General features: G+C 49.0%; 1 protein-coding gene across 2 annotated transcripts in view; it reads right to left on the reverse strand.

The window, feature by feature from the left end:
• LOC147097615 (adhesion G protein-coupled receptor E3-like) overlaps positions 1 to 3043 on the reverse strand; it is a 46322-nt gene extending 43279 nt beyond the window's left edge. Inside the window, exons 1-2 of one of the 2 annotated variants that reach the window (XM_085971585.1) lie at positions 2827 to 3043; positions 1728 to 1796 (exon numbers count right to left, since the gene is read on the reverse strand). In XM_085971585.1, the coding sequence (XP_085827711.1) occupies positions 1728 to 1758 (31 nt within the window). In that variant the 5' untranslated portion in view covers positions 1759 to 1796; positions 2827 to 3043. The other variant, XM_085971586.1, reaches the window with a different exon arrangement.
• Between the last annotated feature and the right edge of the window lie 20248 nt (positions 3044 to 23291).

Genomic DNA, 23291 nt, shown 5'->3' on the forward strand with positions numbered 1-23291 from the left:
ATCACATTGCTGTTTGTGGGAGCTGGCTGTGCGCAGATTGGCTGCTGCGTTTCCTACATTACAACAGTGACCCCACTTCAAAGGTACTTCATTGGCTGTAAAGCTCTTTGAGACGTTCGGTGGTCGTGAAAGGCGCTATAGAAAGGCAAGTCTTTCTTTTTCTTTTATATCACACAAGGCGGTTTCGACCTTTGCGTGTGGGGTTACCAGACGATAATTATTTGTATCGGATTCTTTACTCAGTTAGGTATTTGTTTTCTGCTCATTGTGATTATTTCACAATACCTTCAAAAACCGTGAAGCTTCCTCTTTACTTAATACTCAGCAATTAGTCACGGACAAAGGTTTCCTCCGTGTGCTATTTGTCGCAAAATCGTGCAACAACAGACTACCAGCGTTATGAGCAGAAAGGAACCTTTCCCACAAGTTGTTTTAGGACAAAGCACACTTTGGACTAGATTGTAAAGTTTAACAATCTATTCCTGCACTGCATCCCAGTGAAAACACCAGGTTCTGACAGCAAATGCTGCAGAGACTGGAGAAGCCGGGGTTGTTCTCCTTGGAGCAGAGAAGGTTCAGGGGAGAGTTAATCGAGGTGTTCAATATCATGAAGGGTTTCGATGGAGTGAATAAGGTGAAACTGTTGCCATTGGCGGGAGGGATGTTAACCGGAGGTCACAGATTTAAAACAAATAGCAAAAGAACCAGGGGGGGATGAGGGGAAATCTTTTTTTAACGCAGCTTGGAATGCGCTGCCTGAAAGGGCGGTGGAAGAAAATTCAATCGTAACTTTCAATAGGGAGTTGGATAAATACTTGAAAATGAAAAAGGCGCAGGGCTACGGGGAAAGAGCATGATCAATATTTATCCCTCAAATCAATGTCACTAAAACCGATTATCTGGTCATTATCACGTTGCTGTTTGTGGGAGCTTGCTGTGTGAAAATTGGCTGCCGCGTTTCCCACATTACCACAGTGGCTCCACTTCAAAAGTACTTCATTGCCTGTAAAGAGCTTTGGGACGTCCTGAAAGGCGCTATAGAAATGCAAGTCTTTCTTTCAGTAATCAGTAAATTACTGTCAATTACAATTAGACACACCGTTAACTCACATGGGCATCGGTGCACTCGCGTGAACCTGCTTGGGGTTTGGAAATAGTCGCCATGGTCTCTGTTATCTTGGATAGCGGTCTCCCAATTACAGATCAGCACCATTAGCTGAAGGGATTTTCTAAAGAGCCATATTTCCCCCATTGTGCCGTGCCTGATTACTGAATTGCTACGCTGATCGATTGCAGCTAATAACCTGAATTACTGCACTCGCTGAAAGGGTACTCAGAACCGGAGTCAACGGGCAGCGCTGTGGGAGCGCCTTCACCACAGGGACTGCAGCGGTTCAAGAAGGCGGCTCACCACCACCTTTTCCAGGGCAACTAAGGGATGGGCAATAAATGCCGGCCTTTCTACCGTCGCCCACATCCCATGAATGAATATTAAGAAAAGATAAACAGATGTAAATCTGCTGTATTGCATGTGCAAGCAATATGAAAAACAGGATTCCACCTCTAAATAGCAGCACTATAGGACAACGTCAATGGACTTTGGAAGACATTGAAGATTTTTTTCCCCGTCTTATCTTCCTACATAGGTAAAGGTGTAAAAGAAGATATAAATATGGTCATGCATCATTAGATACATCAACTCGTACATATAATCCGACCAAACTCACCATGGAGTACCAAGCAATTCCTCGTCTTCATCTTCCTGGTGTTCTTTGCACCGAAACAGCCCCACCAATCTGTTGATATTTGAGAAGAATTTCAGGACATTCACAATTCACAATTGTGATCGCAGTCACCCCCGCAACAACCTTAAACTGGATTGATGGTGAAAGCTGGGCAGTCCTTTCAGTTCAGCCGTGGCTCAGTGGGCAGCACTCTCGCCTCTGGGTCAGAAGTTTGAGGGTTCAAGTCCCGCGCCAGAGACATCAGTACATAATCCAGGCTGACACTCCCAGTGCAGTGCTGAGGGAGAACCGCACTGTCGGAGGTGCCGTCTTTCAGATAAACCGAGGCCCCCGTCTGCTCTCTCAGGTGGGCGTAAAAGATCCCACGGCGCTATTTCGAAGAAGGGCAGGGGAGTTATCCCCAGTCAATATTTGTCCCTCAATCAACATCACTAAAAACAGATTACCTGGCCATTATCACATTGCTGTTTGTGGGAGCTTGCTGAGTGCAAATTGGCTGCAGCGTTTCCAACATTACAACAGTGACCACACTTCAAAAAGTACTTCATTGGCTGTAAAGCGCTTCGGGATGTCCTGAGGTCGTGTAAGGCGCTATAGAAATGCAAGTCTTTCTTTCTTTCGGGTGCATTTAAAATCAAATGCGTAAGGAAACTATTGATCGCAACTTCACCTGACCCCTGACAGCACAAACCTGTCAGTTCCATGAGTGGCAATTTAATATTTAATCACTTGAAGAAGATCGAATATTTCGGTCCAGCTCATCTATAAAAAGTATTGTCGCTCAGTCTGCGGGACTAATAATTGAACGTGCGTTACCTCATTGTGAACGCAATTCATTTGTGCGTGGGGGAGGAGAGAAACAATTACTAAAAGAAAGAAAAGGGAAATAAAGACTTACATTTATATAGCGCCTTTCACGGCCACCAGACGTCTCAAAGCGCTTTACAGCCAATGAAGTACTTTTTTTGGAGTGTAGTCACTGTTGTAATGTGGGGAACGCGGCAGCCAATTTGCGCACAGCAATTTCCCACAAACAGCAGTGTAAACGTGACCAGATAATCTGTTCCTGTTAAGAACTTACAGTCTTGTAGATGAAACGACCTCTCGGGGAGCAGGTAATGAGCAGCTGTCAATCTCACAGTCCTTTCAATGAGAAGAGGTTCCTTCCTGGCGCAGCCTATTGTCTATGACATGGCAAATTGATGGGGAACTGCTGTTAACTCATTCAGCGCTGTGGGTGCACTTGCAGTACAGACATCAACCTGATTGTTATGTTGCTGGACTAGGATATGACCAGAGATCTGTTCCACTCAGATAAGCTAAGGAGAAGTGGGCGATTATTTAAATATGTTTGAGTGTGTGTGTGTGTGTGATTCAAAAGGAAATGACAATGCTTTTTCACCCAACTTTAATAAACTGGAAGTTGTGAGCGGATGTTAAATAAATGGGCGGCAGATTGTATATAATAAAAGCAAAGGTAACTAGCTTTCATGCTAACCTTGTATTGAGTGTTTTACGCAGCAGCACTCCACCCTGAGTGCATTTGTGTAGGTTCCCTTGACTTGCATCCAAGAAGCATAAAGTACATACTGACCACGGCATTTGAAAATGACATTATAATCCCTACTGCACCCATAGGAACACTTTACATTCAGTCTCAATTAGATTAGTGTGCGAATTGTGGATTCCAGACTGGTTAATACTTTTAGTTCCAAGCAGACAGCATCCAATGTCTGAATAAATCGACAGTTAGAAACAAGAGCTGAAGTGATTTTGGTCGGTCTCATATTTTTTCCAGCATGGTTGAATCAACCCTCCTTCCGTATCCAACCTTTGCACTAATTTAACTCTTTAGCTTCTGAATGATGCTGGGAAGTCCCATAGCTTGAAGTTCTGCACGGAACAATGGGTGGAATTTAGTCCCAGAATCGCTTATAATTAAAACAGAGATTGACTTATATCGTCACCATAAGCCAGTGACTCTGATAGAAACATAGGAACATAGAAGATAGGAGCAGGAGTAGGCCATTCGACCCCTCGAGCCTGCTCCGCCATTCAATGAGATCACAGCTGATCATCCAAATTCAGTACCCTGTCCCTGCCTTCGCCCCATATCCCTTGATCCCTTTAGCCTTAAGAAATATATCTAACTCCTTCCTGAATATATTTAATGAATTGGCCTCAACTGCCTTCTGTGGCAGAGAATTCCACAGGTTCACCACTCTCTGGGTGGAGAAATTCCTCCTCATCTCTGTCCTAAATGACTTACCCCTTATCTTTAGACTGTGACCCCTGGTTCTGGACTCCTCGGCCATTATAGGGGTGTAATGATATCAGCAAATAGAGATGGTATTTGCCTGTTCGATTATGATGCCTTAGCAGCATGATTGCAGGTATTGATTGCTTGTGCCTGACCAGCAGAGGTCATGTAACCTAGACAAGCAAGGCAGTTTAGTTTAGTTTCAGTTTCGTTCTAGATGCATCACTAGCATAATGGTGTCTCCTGAATGCTGTATAAAGAGTTGAGCAGACTTTAGATTAAAAGACATTCTCTTTCATAAATGTCTCATCATTGAACCCACAAAGAAATCAATACAAGGGGGAGCAGATCCAAGCTGGATAGTGGTGCAAAAAGGTTATAATCTGGGGTCAGCATTGGAGGCAGGACCAGGTGACGTCAGCTTTCATTTCTTTATTACTACCACGACTGTAATACTGAACTGCAGTCAGCCCTGGCTCAGTGGGCAGCACCCTCTCGCCTCGGAGTCAGAAGGTTTGTGGGTTCAAGCCCCCCACTCCATAGAGCCTTGAGCACAAAAGCTAGGCTGACACTCCCAGTGCAGTGCTGAGGGAGTGCCGCACTTTCGGAGGTGCTGTCTTTCGGATGAGACGTTAAACCGCGACCCCGTCTGCTCTCTCAGATGGGCGTAAAAAAGACCCCACTGCACTATCTCGAAAAAGAGCAGCGGGAGTTCTCCCCGGTGTCCTGGCCAATATCCCTCAACCAACATTACAAAAACCAGATGATCTGGTCATTATCACATTGCTGTTTGTGGGAGCTTGCTGTGCGCAAATTGCCGCTGCATTTCCTACATTACAACAGTGACCACACTCCAAAAGTGTTTCATTGGCTGTAAAGCGCTTTGTGATGTCCAGTGGTCATGAAGGTGCTGTAGAAATGCAAGGGCTCGATTTTGCCAAGCACGAGGAGGCGGGTTTGGAGGCGTGTGAGGTGGTAAAATCGCAAAAAATGGCAGGCGGCTCTGACCCCATTTCCAGCCCGCCTCTTGGAGGCGGGATAGGCCCCTAAGGCCCTTAACAACCACTTAATTGCCTCTATAATCCCATTTTGAGAAGCCTGTCCGATTTTTAGACATTTCCCCCATCCTACACACCTCCTCTGGAACATGCCGGGTAATCCTGTCAGCCTCACAACTGGATAGCTTACTAACAGCTGCAGCTCCACCATTAAAAAAGGAGTTTTCACAAATCATCATTTGCAGGTGGCAGAACTTTGATGTCTCCTCATTTTCCCTCTTATTGTGGGCTCTCTTTTCCTGCAATGAGGGACACAAGTGGAGTTTGAGTGAGAATGAAGGAGTGAGTGTAGAGAATCCATAGCATTGATGCATAGAAGGAGACAAAGGACCCTCCCTGTGTGTTGTAAGTTGTTGTCATTGCTTCACAGTGATAGGGAGTGTGAGGGCTGCATGGATGAATAGTTAAGTGAATGTGACCATAGAGAGAGAGGGAATGGGTAAGAGTGCAGGGATGTAAGTGTCAAGTGGGATGTGGAGGAAGAGGTTGGCAAAGCAGAGTGCTGGTGAGGAGAGGCGATGGGGATGAGATTGAGGGTGATGGGAAAGTCATACTCACTTTTCCTGTGCGGAGAAGGTCATGAAACCGCTTCCTGCATTGCAGTCAGGTTCTGCGGTTCATCAAGATGGAGTTGACCTCCTGGGCCACTTGCAGCCACACAGCTTTTGTCTGCTGGGGAGGCTTTTTTCTCCCTGAGGAAGGGAAGAGCACCTCCTTATTAGATCTTGCTCCCTCCACCAGAGCTTGGAGGGAGGGCTCATCAAAGCGAGGTGCACACTTTTGCTTGCTGGTGGACATGGTCGGTAAATGAAGTCCTTCATACAATGTCCAAAACGTTTCCAGTCTCCAGAAGAAGCAAGGCTGCTTGCAGGCCTTAAATCCAGCAGCATTGATGATGTCATCGGAGGTGACTTTCTGTATGAAAAGACTCATTGGGTCAGGGGTTCCCACATGCTGGAAATCAATTGCCCAATTAGAGGAAAATCACACTTTTTTAACACTTCACTTCAGAGTCGGGGTCCTGACACGAATTGCACCTGACCCGCCCCAGCCCGCCCCCCAATGGCAAAATCCAGCCCCAAGGGGGCGATTTTCTGACATCGGAGGAGGCGGGTTTGGAGGCGGGAAAGGCAGGAAAATCAGAATCAAAGAGGTCGGGTTCGGAACCCGCCTCCAACCCGCCTCCACGGGATTTTGCCGGTGCCGGTTTTGGAGGTCGGGAAACGCTCCCGCCTCCAGCTGGCCATTGCGCTATTAAAGATCCTTAACTGCTCATTAAGGGCCTCTCTAAGCCTATTTTGAGAGGCCCTCGTGATTTTTCCAGCTTTTCAGCATGCTCCACGCACCTCCTAAACCACGCCAGGCAAACCTGGCGGGTTGACTCATGGGTGGCCTCCTCACTGCTGCAGGTCTAACAAGACATCGTTTATTGCAGCAAGGATTACTTGCAGGTGCCAGACCTTGACTTTAAAAGGGCTCTGAGCACTTTTAGAAGGCCTTCCGAAGCCGGAGGTGCTGCAGCTTGACTCCATCAACTGTGGGACCTCCTTGGAAGACCCTCTCCCCGCTTGCAATGAGCGCTTCCCCAAAGGAGGCATCTACAAGCAGCATGGGAACCATTTGTTTTCTTTCGGCATGGACCTCAGATAAGGATGAGGAGGAGGAGCAGCATCTGGAGGAGGAGGAGGAGGAGGAGGATCTGGAGGAGGAGGAGGTTTGAGCGCCAGTGTATCGACTAGTGGCAGCGGCAGCACACGAGCACATGGCTGCCCGGGATGCAAGGGATGAACTTATCCTGGCCAGATTTGCATAGGTTGCCCAAGTTGGCACATGTCAATGGCTCCATCCTAGGACATTATTGACAATGGACATGGCTCTCTGGCGTCCTTTCACTCAGGACAACAACCTGCCAATGCAAGTGTGGCAGTGCCCGCAATGTGGAGTTGCCTAAGGCAAAAGAACAGATGGCATAATGCCAACATTTTGGCTTCAAATCATTATAATGCTTTCCAACAGGGATGGCATTTCATCAATACACAGAAACAGTCTCCCAATCTGCACACAGGTCTGGAGGGTATATCACTTGCCAGCTGGACCCACACAGCCTTGGTTTATTTGGCAGGCCCCTTCCTCCGAGATGAGTGGAAGAGCACCTCCCTGCTAGTTGTCACCCCCTCCAACAACATTTGCAGCGCCTCATCCGAGAGCCTCAGGTAGGAGCCTTGCCTTGAAATTGGACATAGTGGTTTCTCAAAAGATGTTGGAGGTGGTGCAGGAGACGCAGAAATGCTGTGGAATGAGCCAAGGGAGCAAGAAGCCATAAAATCAGACTGGAAAAGTGCTGTCAACAGAGGCGAGTTCCAGTCCCAAAACACTAATTGTGCAAGGGCATCCCACACCTCTGAAATCAAGTGGCCAATCATGGGAAAATCACAAATTTTTGAAACTTATCAGTGGAGGCGAGTTTCAAACCCACCCAAACTGAACCCCGCCTCCATCTCGCCTCCGGTGGGAAAATTGCCCCCCACGTCTCAGATGCTACCTTTGACCCATGTCAGCTGCTGGTTGCCTTCTGGGCAAAACCTGGACAGTTTTCTGACTCCTGAAGCTGAGATTGCTGAGGATAAGATTTTAATGGCGCTGGGCTGCTTTTGGATGACTTGTAAACAGTTCGACTGCAGTCATGGGTGGTCTGGTAGGGCTGCCTTTGGGGCTGGAGGAGGAGGAGGTGGAGCAAGGAAGACAGGCAAGGACAGGAGAAGAGGGAAGAGCAGGAGGAGGGCACTGCGCCAGGAGGCCATATTCAGGGAGGACTTCTCTGACATGAACCTCTTGGAGGAGCCCCACCAAGGAGGCTATCATTGAGCTATGTCACCCACTGCAGCCACAACTCCAGCATCGCACCAGGACATGGACGGTACTCCCTGTGGCTGTCAAGGTCACTGTGGCTCTTAGCTTTTATGCCACTGGTTCCATCCAGGCTACAGCAGGTGACGTCATCGACATACCCCAGTTCGCAGTCCACCGAGGTATCAGGGAGGTCAGCAAGTCTCCCTACTCCAAGAGGAACATCTTTATAAGAACATAAGAAATAGGAGCAGGAGTAGGCCATTCGGCCCCTCGAGCCTGCCCCGCCATTCAATGAGATCATGGCTGATCCGATTTTGGCCTCAACTCCACTTGGCCATGAATCCCCTGTTGCTCAAATGTCCGTCTATCTCAGCCTTGAATATATTCAATGACTCAGCCTCCACAGCTCTCTGGGGTAAAGAATTCCAAAGATTCACGACCCACTGAGGGAAGAAATTCTTCCTCGTCTCCGTCTTAAATGGGCGCCCGCTTATTCTGAGACTATGCCCTCCTCGTTTTTATCTCCTTTCCTGTGGACAGAGTGGGGCTGGGTGTGAGAGCACTAGGCTTCGCTCACATGACAGGCTTCCCCAGGGTGCAAGGTACCACAGACTGCACCCTCATTGCCTTGCGTGCTCCCCCTCTCCAGCCGGGCACCTTTGTCGATAGAAAGGGATTCCACCCCCTCAGTGCCCAGATAGTTTACGACCACAAGTAGCGCATCATTCAGGTCTGTGCCCGCCATAATGGCAGAAGCCATGACTCATTCCTGACGCGCCAGTCATCTGTTCTGGCTTTATTCCAACCAGGCGGTCAGGTCCCAGGCTGGCTACTGGGTGACGAGGGCTATCCTCATCAGACATGGCACATGACGCCTGTCAGGAACCCGGGCACAGCTGCAGAGCTGGCCTCCAACGAGATCCATGCTGCCCCCAGGAATATCATCGAGCAGTCAGTCGGCATCCTGAAGCAACGCTTCCGCTGCCTGGACCGTTCAGGAGGAGCTCTGAGCCTGTATTCAGATTTATGGTCTCCACAACTCTGCCACCATGTGGGACCAGCCCTTACCACCAACTGGGCAGCAATAAGTGCAGCAGGAGGAAGAGTATGAGCAACATTGAGCCCCTAGTTACCAGAGCTCGCCCGCAAGTGCTACACGTGAACCATCCCCCCAATCCCCAATACACCAACTGTCCTGCTATCCTGATCACTATAACTTCCATCCCATTGCCTTCCTTCAGTCCAGCCTTATGGGCCTTGTCCTCATTTCACCACAAATAGAACCTCCAACACCAAACAGGAATAATTATGAATCACCGCTGTGCGACCCCTTGGTGCCTGCCTTGTGTGCTCGGTTATCCATCCGAGTGCTCCTATGAGGTGTGTCCCCAGTGGCTACAGCTTGGGAGGTGGAAGCTGCTGAGCTTTCATGAGGGCACTTCAGTTGACCATGGTGGGCAACCTCGAGCAGCTCTGGGCCTTGAGGGCTCGGCCTACAGGCTGCAGCATCTCTGCCTGGGCCGGGGCAGCCTGGCCCAGTTGGGCGCGTGACACTAACAAGGGCACTGGCAGAGAGGGTGGCGAGGGGAGCCGGCATTCTCTTGTCCTGAAAGAGGACAGCAGTTGCCTCTCCCGCCGAGCCAAGGCCATGCTCCTGGGGCTGAACCTCCTCACTCCAACGGCTCTGCGCGAGAACAGAGTGTCTCCTTCTTAGGCAGTCCCTCGGAACCGAGGACAACTTGCTTCCATGTTAAAAATGAGTTCTCAGGTGACTGATGAGTCCAATGCAGGACCTACAGTCTCTGTCACAGGTGGGGCAGATGGTGGCTGAAGGGGCGGGTGGGTGAGGTGCTTGGGTTGACGTGCGCGCCTTCCGCTGCCTGCGCTTGGCTTCCGTTTGCTTCCGGTGAAGAGACTCGAGGTGTTCGGCGCCTTCCCGAATGCATCTCCTCCACTTTGTGCGGTCTTGGGCCAGGGATTCCCAGGTGTCGGTGGGGATGTTACACTTTTTCAAGGAGGCTTTGAGGGTGTCCTTGAAGCATTTCCACTGCCCACTGGGGCTCTCTTGCCGTGCCGGAGCTCCGAGTAGAGCGCTTGTTTTGGGTGTCTCGTACCAGGCATGCGGACGATGTGACCCATCCATCGGAGTTGATTGAGCGTGGTCAAAGCTTCGATGCTGGGGATGTTGGCCTGAGCGAGAACACTGTCGTTGGTGCGCCTGTCCTGCCAATGGATTTGCAGGATCTTGCGGAGGCAGCGTTGGTGGTACCTCTCCAGTGCTTTGAGGTGCCTGCTGTGCATGGTCCATGTCTCTGAGGCATACAGCAGGGCGGGTATCAGAGTGTAGGAGTGATGTGACAGTCAGGAAGCCCCTCTCATTATTAACCCCAATAGCTAAGGTGGCAGCCATCTGAGCTTCCATAAAGGCAGCGTGAGCTGTCGGCAAAGGCTTCATTATGGTGGGTGCCACTGTACTGGTACAGCTGACCACTCACTCCATGTTGGAGAACATGGTTTCCATGCCATGCGCAAACCCTGACACAGGGTGGAGCTAGACTCCTCCATTCCCTCAGCCATTGAGTTTGAGCTTGCTGGTAGGCTGCCCAGTGTGCCTGGCATTTGCCCAACAGCATTCTTTTGTAGTCTGTGCCCTCGAAGCCAGCATCTCAGTCCTCTGCAGCAACCATCTCGCCCTCCGACAAGCCGGCACCTATAATATCCTATCCCCCCTGCCCGAGCTCCTGCACACTTGTGCCCTGGCTCCATTCACTGCATGAAGACCCTTCCTCTGGCCTAGCCTCTAAAGTATGCAAGGTGCCAATCTGTATGCTGGTGGTCCCGAGGGTCAGATCTAGTGACACTGAATCTTCATTTTCCTGCACCTGAAATGAGAGAGAGGGACAAGGGTTGGCTTTTTAGTGTGATGGGAGAACAAAGAAAGAAGAGGCTGGTGAAAGCATCTGCAGTTTATCGTGCAGAGTGCGTCGGCCGAGATAGAAGGAAGGAGGGAAAAAGAGGATAAAGAGTAGAGAAACCCTGCGTGATGTCTCCTCCAGCGTTGCCAATCACCACGGCCAGCACCCTTTCTTCCAATGCAGGCTCGGCATCCTCCAGTGACGATCCCCTGTCCGAGGTTGTGGGCATCCTTCTGCTGCAAGTAGGAAGAGTTTTCAGTGACAGCTTTCGCAGATGTTTAGAGAATGTGCCTGTCATGGTCGAATAGCTCGTCTGCCTTGTGCAAGAGGTGAGATTTTGGAGTTGTGAGGTTGGCAACAGTGGTGAGAATAGGAATTGCAGAGTATGTGAGTAGGAGGTGGTGTGAAGTGTCATGCAGTGATAGTAAAAAGAAAGAAAGACTTGCATTTATATAGCGCCTTTTACGACCACCGGACATTTCAAAGCACTTTACAGCCAATGAAGTACTTTTTGAAGTGTAGTCACTGTTGTAATGTGGAAAACGCGGCAGCCAATTTGCGCACAGCAAGCTCCCACAAACAGCAATGTGATAATGACCAGATGATCTGTTTTTGTTATGTTGAATGAGGGATAAATATTGGCCAGGACACCGGGGATAACTCCCCTACTCTTCTTCGAAATAGTGCCATGGATCCTTTTACATCCACCTGAGAGAGCAGACTGGGCCTCAATTTAACATCTCATCCGGAAGACGGCACCTCCGACAGTGCAGCGCTCCCTCAGCACTGCACTGGAGTGTCAGCCTAGCTTTATGTGCTCAAGTCCCTGGAGTGGGTCTTAAACCCACAAACTTTCTGACTCGGTGGAGAGCTGTGCTACCCACTGAACCACAGGTGACAGTAGGAGAGTGAAGGGAAGTGAGGGAGGGCTGTAGCGTGAGCAGTGAGGTTGGAGGTGTGAGCAGAGAGCAAGTGAGCAATATTGTTACCTTGACCACTCTGGTGAGGTCATTGAACTTCTTCCTGTATTGCGGCTATGTTTCGGGAGCTAAGCTCCTGGCATTAACTGGCTCTGCAAACTCCTCCCACTAGCAGTGGAGGCGTTGCCTGGAGGGCTTTCTGCACTCACAGGGAGGGGAACAGGATCACCCTCCTACGGTCGATGGCCAGTACCAGAGCCTCCAACATGGGTGGCCTCTCAGTACTTCCTGTAGTCATTTCTCTGTTAAGAAGTATTTGCCTGTTGTCTGCAGCCAGTGTGCATCTCCCCTTTAAGAGGTGCTGGCTGCCTTTAAGTAGCATCACTGAAGCCCGATTCCACCCCCCCCCCCCCGCAAAATAGGCACGCCTACAGCATTATAATGAGGCCCCAGCACCAATTTCACGTGCAGGCTGGGACCAGGTAAACAGGCAGGTGAATTGTGAGCCCGGCTCAGTGCCATAAAATGGTCGCGATCGAATCTCTCGACCTTTATTTCAATTGCTATCCAGGCACTGAACTAACAAGGAACATAGGAACAGGAGGAGGCCATTCAGCTCCTCGAGCCTGTTCCGCCACTCAATTAGATCATGACTGTATCTCCATCTTAACTCCACATATCTGCCTTGGTTCCGTAACCCTTAATTGCCTTGCCTAACAAAAATCTTATCAATCCCAGTTCTGACATTTTCAATTGACCCCCAGCTTCAACAGCTTTTTGGGGGAGAGAGTTCCAGATTTCCAGCCTCAGCTCATCTGCTGCTGAAACCCTCATCCATGCCTTTGTTACCTCTAGACTTGACTATTCCAACGCACTCCTGGCTGGCCTCCCACATTCCACCCTACGTAAACTTGAGGTCATCAAAAACTCGGCTGCCCGTGTCCTAACTCACACCAAGTCCCGTTCACCCATCACCCCTGTGCTTGCTGACCTACATTGGCTCCCGGTTAAGCAACGCCTCGATTTCAAAATTCTCATCCTTGTTTTCAAACCCCTCCATGGCCTCCTCGCCCCTCCCTATCTCTGTAACCTCCTTCAGCCCCACAACCCCACCGAGATATCTGCGCTCCTCTAATTCTGCCCTCTTGAGCATCCCTGATTATAATCGCTCAATCATTGGTGGCCGTGCCTTCTGTTGCCTGGGCCCTAAGCTCTGGAATTCCCTCCCTAATCCTGTCCGGCTCGCTACCTCTCTCTCCTCCTTTAAGACGCTCCTTAAAACCTTCCTCTTTGACCAAGCTTTTGGTCACCTGCCCTAATTTCTCCTTATGTGGCTCGGTGTCAATTTTTTTGTCTTGTAACACTCCTGTGAAGCGCCTTGGGATGTTGTACTACGTTAAAGGCGCTATATAAATACAAGTTGTTGTTGTTGTTACTCTTTGTGTGAAGAAGTGCTTCCTGACATCACCCCTGGACAGCCTGGCTCTAATTTTAAGGTTATGCCCCCTTGTTCTGGACTCCCCCCACCAGAGGAGATAGTTTCTCTCCATCTACCCTATCAACTCCTTTAATCATGTTAAACACCTTCTGAGTCAGAAGGTTGTGGGTTCAAGTCCCACTTCCAGAGACTTGAGCACAAAAATCTAGGCTGACACTCCAGGGCAGTACTGAGGGAGTGCTGCACTGTCGGAGGTGCTGTCTTTCAAATGAGACGTTAAGCCGAGGCCCCGTCTGCTCTCTCAGGTGGATGTATAAGATCGCTTGGCATGATTTTGAAGAAGAGCAGGGGAGTTATCCCCGGTGTCCTGGCCAATATTTATCCCTCAATCAACATCACTAAAACAGATTGGGCTAAAAATTCAGTGGCGCCGCATTTGGGGCGCCAAGCTCGCCTGGGCGCCGGAATTTGCGCTCCGGGCGGAGCCGCTTGCGCCCTCCTGATATTCAGTTGGAGCGCCCCAAGAGGGACTCGGGGCGCTGCTCGAGGCTCCCCGCGTCCCGCTTGGGGCGCTCAAACTGAATATCGCAGCGCTACGTGCCACAGCGCTACATGCTGCGGCACGGCGCGCTGCGGTACTGCAGGCCTTCCTCCCCTTCTTAAGGGGGAGGGGCCTGCACCAGCGCGATCACCGATCGCGAGTGCCGGCAAAAGAGCCCGGCAGCGAGGAGAAGTGCTGGGCTCTCAGGACACAGCCGGCACTGCCCGGGGTGGGGGGTATCAGGAGGCCGGGGAGGGCGGCACGAGGAGGTGCTGGCAGGCGGCCACCGAATAAAAAACGCCGCCCCGCACCTCCACCTTAATTTGCGCCACTACCACCACAGGTACAGGGGGGGGCGCAACCTAATATTGCGCTCGGGGCGGTCGCGGGGCGCTGCGCACACCAATGACATCATCGGTGGCGGCGCAACACTACAGGCTAACGCCGCCATTAGCGCCCCGCTAAATATCGCGGGAGGCGTGGCCAGTGGCGCTAAAGCCACTGAGTGCCCTCTTTAGGCGCTAACTGGTGGCACAGCCCACCGAACTTCTAGGCCATTATCTGGTCATTATCACATTGCTGTTTGTGGGAGCTTGCTGTGCGCAAATTGGCTGCTGCGTTTCCGACATTACAACAGTGACCACACCTCAAAAGTACTGCATTGACTGTAAAGCGCTTTGGGACGTCCTGAGGTCATGAAAAGCGCGATATAAATGCAAGTCTTTCTTTCCTTCTTTTACCTTGTACCTGTCCACTAGCTTTAAGTGATTTCTGTACTTGGACACCTAAATCTCTCTGCTCCTCCACAGTTCCCAGCTTCTCGCCATTTAGAAAATACTCTGATCCGTCTTTCTTTGGTCCAAAGTAGATGGCCTCACACTGTCCCCACATTGAACTCCATCTGCCAGTTTGGCCCATTCACTTAATCTATCAATGCGCAGAAATGTCTAGACTTTAGAAAGAGGGAAAGCAGAAGTGCCTGTGCCGGCTGTTTGAAAGAGCTCGCCAGTTAATCCCACCCACCAGCTCTTTCCCCATAGCCCTGCAAATCTTTCCTTTTCAAGTATTTATCAAATTTCCCTTTTGAAAGTTATTACTGAATCTGCTTCCTCCGCCCTTTCAGACAGCGCATTCCAGATCACAACAACTCGCTGCGTTAAAAAAAAGCCCCTCATTTTACCTCTGTTTCTTTTGCCAATTACCTTAAATCTGTGTCCTCTGGTTGCCGACCCTCCTGCCAGTGGAAACAGTTTCTCTTTATTTACTCTATCAAAACCCTTCATAATTTTGAACACCTCTATTAAATCTCCTTATAATTTTCTCTACTTTAATGAGAACAACCTCAGCTTCTCCAGTCTCTCCACATAACTGAAGTCCCTCATCCCTGGTACCATTCTGGTAAATCTCCTCTGCACCCTCTCCAAGGCCTTGACATCCTTCCTAAAGTGCGGCACCCAAAATTGGACACAATTGGGGCGATCTTGCCAGCCCTGGGGAGGCGGGTTTGGAGGTGGGACTGCCGGGAAAATGGCAGAATCGGGGGGCGGGTACCCATCCCGCCCCCAACCCACCTCTGTGCCGTCTTCCCAGGAGGCGGGTACCCGACCCGGGCCGGGTCCCATCTCCTCGAGGCGGGAAGGGAATTACAGCCACTTAACTGCTTGTTAACAGGTAGTTAACAGGCAGATAAGAGGATTATTCCCATTTTTCCAACAGAGGTGCGGGCTTCCCGACGTCGGGAAACCCCGCCAAGATCAGCAAGGCGAGCAGAGGGTCTGCGGGGGTGAAAGGGGTCCAAAAGTGCACTGTGGAGGTGAGTGATGGGTACAAGTGTGGAGAGGTAAGTATGTGAGATGAGTGAAAAGTCTTAGAAAAAGTTTCCTGACCTTTGCTTCTTCCTGCAGGCTTCAATCGTTGGGGATCCGGAGGTTCCGGCATCTCCAGGGCAGAGATGACAGAATGGCTGCTGGATTCTCTGATGCAACAACCATCTGCTTTCTGCTCGGGAAAGAGGTTTGGTGAGTCTTGAGTGCAAGAACTCACCAAACAACAGAAAATGTCAGTGTTTGACGGCTTCTCAAAGCTGTTGAATGATGACAATTCATCTGTCAAAAATTTTGGACAGATGAAATGTCATACGCTGACATTCTCTGTCACCGACCTTCCCTTAATTGGTCGGCTAAGCCCGCTGGGCGGGCTTGACAAGGTCAATTAAGGGAATATAGCCGGACGTTGATGGAGGCGGGACTAAAACCCGACAAGCAGCAGTCCCACCTCCAACGCGGCCCCATTGGCAAAATCACCCCCAGAACTCCAGCTGAGGCCTAACCAGTGATTTATAAAGGTTTAGCATATACTTCCTTGCTTTTGTACTCTATGCCTCTATTAATAAAACCAACAATCTCTTTTTTTAACAACTTTATTAACTTGCCCTGCCACCTTCAAAAATGTGTGTATGTGAATCCCCAGGTCTCCCTGTCCTGTACCCCTTTAAAATTGCCCCAGTTAGTTTATGTTGCCTCTCCTCATTCTTCCTTCTAACATGTATCACTTCACACTTCTCTACGTTAAATTGCATTTGCCATGTTACCAGCGTGTCTACATCCTCCTGAAGTCTGCTACTATCCTGCTCACTGTTTACTACATTTCCAAGTTTAGTGTCATCTGAAAACTTTGAAATTATGCCCAAGTCCAGGTCATTGATATATATCAAAAAGAGCAGTGGTACTAATACTGACCCCTGGGGGACACCACTGTACACTTCCCTCCAGTCTGAAAAACAACCGTTCACCACTACTCTCTGCTTTCTGTCTCTTAGCCAATTTTGTATCCAAGCTGCCAATGCCCTATTCATCCCGTGGGCTTTAATTTTGTTAACAAGACTATTATGTGGCACTTTATCAAATGCCTTTTGAAATTCCAATTATACAACATCAACCGCACTACCCTCATCATCTCTCTCCGTTGTACTGAATGCAACGTTGAATTGAATGGCCCTACATGGGCAACATCACTAGTGAGGAGACCAAGATACTTGGGAAAGCAAAAGAAAAATCCCAAGTATTTAGGCCCTCTGGGAAGTGTTATCCTCCATTTAACTCTTATGTGGCAATCGTCATGGCAATGAGGCCTGTGTTCTTGTCATTCCGCCTTCCTCTCATGCTGTTGTATTCAATTAACCGAGTGCAATGGACGGCTGACTGAATCTACACGTTTTCAGCTGCAGGCTTCGTGCTTTAGCAGCGAAATGACTTTACCTAAGGTGCACCAGTGAATCTGTATAAGAAAAAGCACTGATTTCCCTGTTGGTCAACATTCTTCCCCACACAGCCCCCCCACCCTGTCCACCATAGTTCTCTATTTCACAAATAGAAATGCAAACAGATGCAGATAATAAGACCGGCTGAAGGATTTCTTTGGAATATGATTCACAGATGTCTTGAATCGCAGTGTCAGCCTCTGACGGTCCCAGAGTGAAGGCTAACAACTTGTGCAGAGGCAGCGAGCTGAGAGACCGAGAGGGAGAAAAGCTGTCGGCAAAATGAAGTCCATTTGCTGGGCAAGCCTCCTAGGTAAGTCGTTGATAGTGAACACCAATATCTATCCCTCAATACATAGCGGTTCCGATGTAGAATGCACACCCGACACGTGAACCTATCTTTTCTAACTTCCTCTATGACTGACCTGCTCTGAATTTCCAGCATTGTTTTCGCCTGAATCCATCTGTCTACTTACTGGCGGCATTTCTGCCAAGACAGAATATTTTCGAACACCTCTGTGTCTATTCTGAGCATTTCGCCTTCCATCAATAACCTGCCTGCAGGGTTTCAATCGTGTTTGAGTTTGGTTGCCATTAGCTCAGCCGTATCCTGTATAACTTGACATGTCGACCTTAAAAGTTAGACAGAAACTCTTCTCATTTAACGTGCCTGGAAATCATATTGAGCGCTCCATTCAGTGATGTATGCAATATCTTTCCTAAAGAATTATGATTATTATCACTATCCTCTACTGTATAATTGCTGTGTCTGCATTAAAATAATCCGTAACAATCACACCTTCCATTGCTCAACTTCCTGCCGGTTTCAATCGTGTTTAAGGGTTCTTTGGTTATCATTAACCTTTCAAAATTATCAGGGGTTTTGATAGAGTAGAGAGGGAGAAACTGTTTTCACAGATTGAGGATAATTGACAAAGGAACCAGGGTGGAAATGAGGAGATTTTTTTTTTACGCAGCGAGTTGTTGTGATCTGGAATGCAAGGGTGGTGGAAGCAGATTCAATAGTAACTTTCAAAAGGGAATTGGATAAATACTTGAAAAGGAAAAATTTGCAGGGCTACGGGGAAAGAGCAGGAGAGTGGGACTAATTGGAGAGCTCTTTCAAAGAGCCGGCATAGGCACGATGGGCCAAATGGCCTCCTACTCTGCTGTAAGATTTTATTCCTTGTCACTGCCTTAGCCACTTGCACATTATATTGTTTGGAGAGTAACTTTTCTACTGCATTCCTGCAACAGTGCCTTTCCTGTTTGACATGTCCCAGAAATTTCCATCTGTTAAAAATAATGGATGGAAACTCGGGAAAATTGGCTCGCGCCCCCTTTGGGGCGATAACTACTTTTAGCGCCCCGAAAAAGTTAGTGCCCCATGCCCGAAATTGGAATGGTAGCGCCCCAAGCAGGAGGCGGGACGCTACTGGAAGCGCTTCCCCTCCCTCTTGGGGCGCTCCCATCGAATATCACGGCGCTACATGCAACAGCGCCACACGGGCCGGCACATAGCGCCGCGGTACTGCAGGCCTCACTATGGCATTATGATTATTATCATTAGCTTAGTCCTCTACTGTATAATTGCTGTGTCTGCATTAAAATAATACGTAACAATCACACCTTCCATTGCTCACCTTCCTGCCGGTTTCAATCGTGTTTAAGGGTTCTTTGGTTATCATTAACCTTTCAAAATTATCAGGGGTTTTGATAGAGTAGAGAGGGAGAAACTGTTTTCACAGATTGAGGATAATTGACAAAGGAACCAGGGTGGAAATGTTTTACACAGCAAGTTGTTGTGATCTGGAATGCGCTGCCTGAAAGGGCGGTGGAAGCAGATTCAATAGCAACTTTCAAAAGGGAAATGGATATATAATTGAGAAGGAAAAAAATTGCTATGGGGAACAAGAAGGGGAGTGGAACTAATGGGGTAGCTCTTTCAAAGAGCCGGTACAGGCACGATGGGCCGAATGGCCTCCGTCCATGCTGTAGCATTCTCCAATTGTATGCGCTCACCTGAGAGGGCAGTCATGGCCTCAGCTTAACATCTCAGCTGAACGACGGCCCCCCTTAAAAGTGCAGCGCTCCCTCGGCACTGCACTGGGAGTGTCAGCCTGGATTTGGTGCTCAAGTGACTGGAGTGGGTCTGTGAACCCGCGACCTCCTGACTCAGGTGACAATGCTCCCCACTGAGTCACGGCTGGATGATCAGAATACTGCTGATCCTGAAAACAGGGACCTGTTAGATGATGCCGACGATCGTCTTGGTTGAGGCACTGCAATGACGTTGCGGGGTAAATTTTCCACTTCAGCTTTCCAGCACAGAGCAGTGCCGACTGGCAACGTGTATGGGAAAAACCGGACGGGTACAGTCCATATGGGGGGAAAAAATTCGGTTGCTTTACGCCTCCCGTTAGCGCCCCGAGGGAGAGCTGATGGGACGCAAAGCAATTAGCGCCCGGGCGTGGCGGCGTTAACGCCTGCCGCAAAATTCAGCGGTATTTAGCCGGTCAGTGGTAGCCGGTAGCGCCCCGCGCGCTGCGCCTCTGGCAATGACGTCATCGCCGTGCGCAGCGCCCAGCTTGCGTCCCGGCTGCAAACTTAGCTCGCGCCACCTGACCTATCGCGGGACGTTATGTCTGACAGGGTCAGGGGGGCGTTTTCACGGCCGGGGCGGCGCTAATTAAAGGGCAGGTGCCTGCCAGCACCTGCCCCCTCTGGCCTCCTCCTGCGGGGGTGCCGGCCGCGATCGGTCAGCCCGGCGCTCCTCTTGAGGAGTGCACGCTGCGCTAGGCCCCTCCCGTTTAATCAGGGGAGGGAGGCCTGCAGTACCGCAGCGCTATGTGCCGGCCCGTGTGGCGCTGCGCACGTAGCGCCGCGATATTCAATGGGAGCGCCCCAAGAGGGAGGGGGAGCGCTTCCAGTAGCACCCCGCCTCCTGCTTGGAGCGCTACCATTCAATTTTGGGCACAGGGGCGCTAACTTTTTCGGGGCACTAAAAGTAGTTATCGCCCCAAAGGGGGCGCGAGCCAATTTTCCCGAGTTTCCATCCATTATTTTTAACAGATGAAAATTTCGGAGACATGTCAAACAGGAAAGGCACTGTTGCAGGAATGTGCAGTAGAAAAGTTACTCTCCAAACAATATAATGTACAATGGCTAAGGCAGTGACAAGGAATATAATCTTACAGCAGAGTAGGAGGCCATTTGGCCCATCGTGCCGATGCCGGCTATTTGAAAGAGCTCTCCAATTAGTCCCACTCTCCTGCTCTTTCCCCATAGCCCTGCAAATAGTTCCTTTTCAAGTATTTATCCAATTCCCTTTTGAAAGTTACTATTGAATCTGCTTCCACCGCCCTTTCAGGCAGCGCATTCCAGATCACAACAACTCGCTGTGTAAAAAAATTCTCCTCAGCTCACTTGTGGTTCTTTTGCCAATGATCTTAAATCTGTTTCCTCTGATTGCCAGCCCACCTGCCACTGGAAACAGCTTCTCCTTTTTACTCCATCAAAACTCTTCCTGATTTTGAACACCTTGAATTAAATCTCTCCTTTACCCTCTCCGCTCTAAGGAGAAGAACCCCGGCTCCTCGAGCCTCGCCAGGTAACTGAAGTCCCTCAGGTAAATCTCCTCCGCACCCTCGCTAACGTGTGTAATTTAGAATGCGACCTGAATAATTCAAAAGTACTTGTGCGCACGGTGTCAGCAACTGGGTTTGAAGGAAGCAGAATGCACATGATTACGAGTTCGATTCTCTTCAAACATATGATGGAGTCGTCGCTTAAAATAGACCGAAATGCTAACGCAATGCGGGTTGGCTTTTGGGAAGTGAAACAGAAGGCCTTAGCGACTGTTGGGTTTTCTCGGGGGCAGTGATCTCTGAGGTAATTTGTCTTTTCCAATTAGTCAGCAGGATACATGCGGACCAGCGGGAGGTGGGGGGGGCGGGGGGTTGCCCGCATAGTCTTGTGACACTAACGTTATGCTGCAGCCTCTCTGGGACCTCAGGCTAGATGAGTTTGATGAAGATGTTCCTCTTTCTCCCGGCTGCAAGGAACCCAAATGACTTGCGTTTTAGACAGCCTCAGCACAGCTCCAAGACGGTCCTGTTGGCCCCAACACAAAATTAGTAATGGATTGCCCAATCTCACCCAGACAGACTATGAAGCAGACAGGGGATCTCAACTGAGGTCCCAAAGGGTTATAATTCACTTTAGCACCCAGTTCCCCAGAAAATAACAAGAAAGACCTGCCTTTATATCACGTCTTTCACGACCTTGAGTCGTTTAAGTACTTTTGTGGTGCTGTCTCTAATATAGGAAACGCGGCAGACAATTGCGCACAGCAAGCTCCCAAAAAGAACAATGAGCAGATAGTCTGTTTTAGTGATGCTGGTTGAGGCATAAATATTTTCCTGGATAAAAGGGAGAACTCTCCCTTTTATGGGGAAAAAGCAGGGACAGGGTACTGAACTTGGATGATCAGCCATAATCTCATTGAATGGCGGAGCAGGCTCGAGGGGCCGAATGGCCTACTCCTGCTCCTATCTTCTATGTTTCTATGTCCTTGTTCTAAATAGTGTTGTTGGGTCTTCTGCGTCCACCTGAGAGGGCAGACGGGGCCTCGGTTTATTGACCACTGAAGAATAGAGTCAGGCCGGAGCTGTTTAACCACGGCGCTGTATGAGATTAGTGTGTCTGTATTACTGTGCCGGGGTCTCATACCACTTTCAGAGGACTATAAATAGCATCATTGCTGCTCTCATGACTTGATGTGTTACCAGTGCAGGCTGAGAGTTGTTCTCCTTTGCCTTACCCATGCAATTGTTAACAGGTGTGTTTGTTCCTTTACAGTGTTTGTCTGGAGTCAGGCTGCCGTTACGGGTAAGTCCTGCTAGATGCATTGATGAGTGACAATCTGGGAGTTGGGAACATCGGGTTTGGTTAACTACGAAAAATAATCCATCGAGTCTAGAGCCATAGAGTCATAACGGCACAGAAGGAGGCCATTTGACCCATCTAGTCTGTGCAGGCTCTCTGTAGAGCAATCCAGTCAATCCCATTCCCCCACTCTATCCCCGTAGCACTGCAAATTTAATTCCCTCATGCTTATCCAGTCTCCCCTTGAAAACATTGAGTGTCTCCGATTCCACCACTTCCATCAGCAGCGAGTTCCAGGTCCTCATCATTCGCTGTGTAAAAAAGTTTTTCCTCACATCCCCCCTGTATCTCTTGCCCAAAACCTTAAATCTGTGTCCCCTAGTCCTTGTACCATCAACTAGTCGGAACAGCCTTTCCCCGTCTAGCACTATCCAAACCCGTCATAATCTTGTACACCTCTATCAAATCACCCCTCAATCTCCTTTGCTCTAATGAAAACAAATCCAGCTTCTCCAACCTATCCTTGCAGCTAAGATCCCCCATTCCCGGAACCATTCTGGTAAATCTCCTCTGTGTTATGTTCATTAATAATTAGACATTCTTATTATGAACAGCTAGCTTCTAGTTAGTCATTTATTCAGTACACGTTCTCTAGGTACAGCATCTGTAGAGATCCAGCATGTGTACTTCTGTGTGCAGGCAGCCATCTTGACTACTGCCTTGTGGGTAGCCTAGTGCATCGTGGGTAGTGTAGTCTTAAACACATACAACTAAATATACAGCTCTATGGCGCCATCTAGTATACCACTCTAGAATGACATGTTATTGATCATTACATCCCCCTTTCGTTGAGGTTAAACAAAATCACTATCAATCAACTTTCAAGAAACACGATAAAGAAGATATCAGTAACACTTTTGTTAGTGCTCTATAAACATAAACATTTTCACAACAGTCAATACATTTTCAATATAGTTTTTCTTTGTACTCAAAGATTAAGTCTATCAGGCTTCTTTACTACACGTGTGGATCTTCTCAGCACGGGTAAGTCTGATGTGTTTACATGAAATTGTTCTGGTGGTGATTGACAAGATTCAGTTGCGGCATTGTCATCAATCTGCTCTTGGATAGTTTCTGACATGTCTCACATTTGACTATCATGTTCTCAATGTCCTTATTTATGCCAGGCCAATAAACAGTGTCTCTTGCTCTCCTTTTGCATTTTTAAATTCCAAGGTGTCCCTCATGAATCCTTTTGAGCATGTCTTGACGTAGAGCCTGTGGAATGATTATTCGGTTCTGTTTTAGTAATAGTCCACTTACGACACTCAACTCTGACCTTATGTGATAGTATTTTGGACAGGAACCTTTTGGCCAACCATGATGAATGTTCTCTATTACTGTTTGTAACACTGTGG

The sequence above is a fragment of the Somniosus microcephalus genome, chromosome 31 (assembly GCF_052327205.1).
Source record: "Somniosus microcephalus isolate GS21.2 chromosome 31, FLI_Smic_1.0, whole genome shotgun sequence".
Classification (NCBI taxonomy): Eukaryota; Metazoa; Chordata; class Chondrichthyes; order Squaliformes; family Somniosidae; genus Somniosus; species Somniosus microcephalus.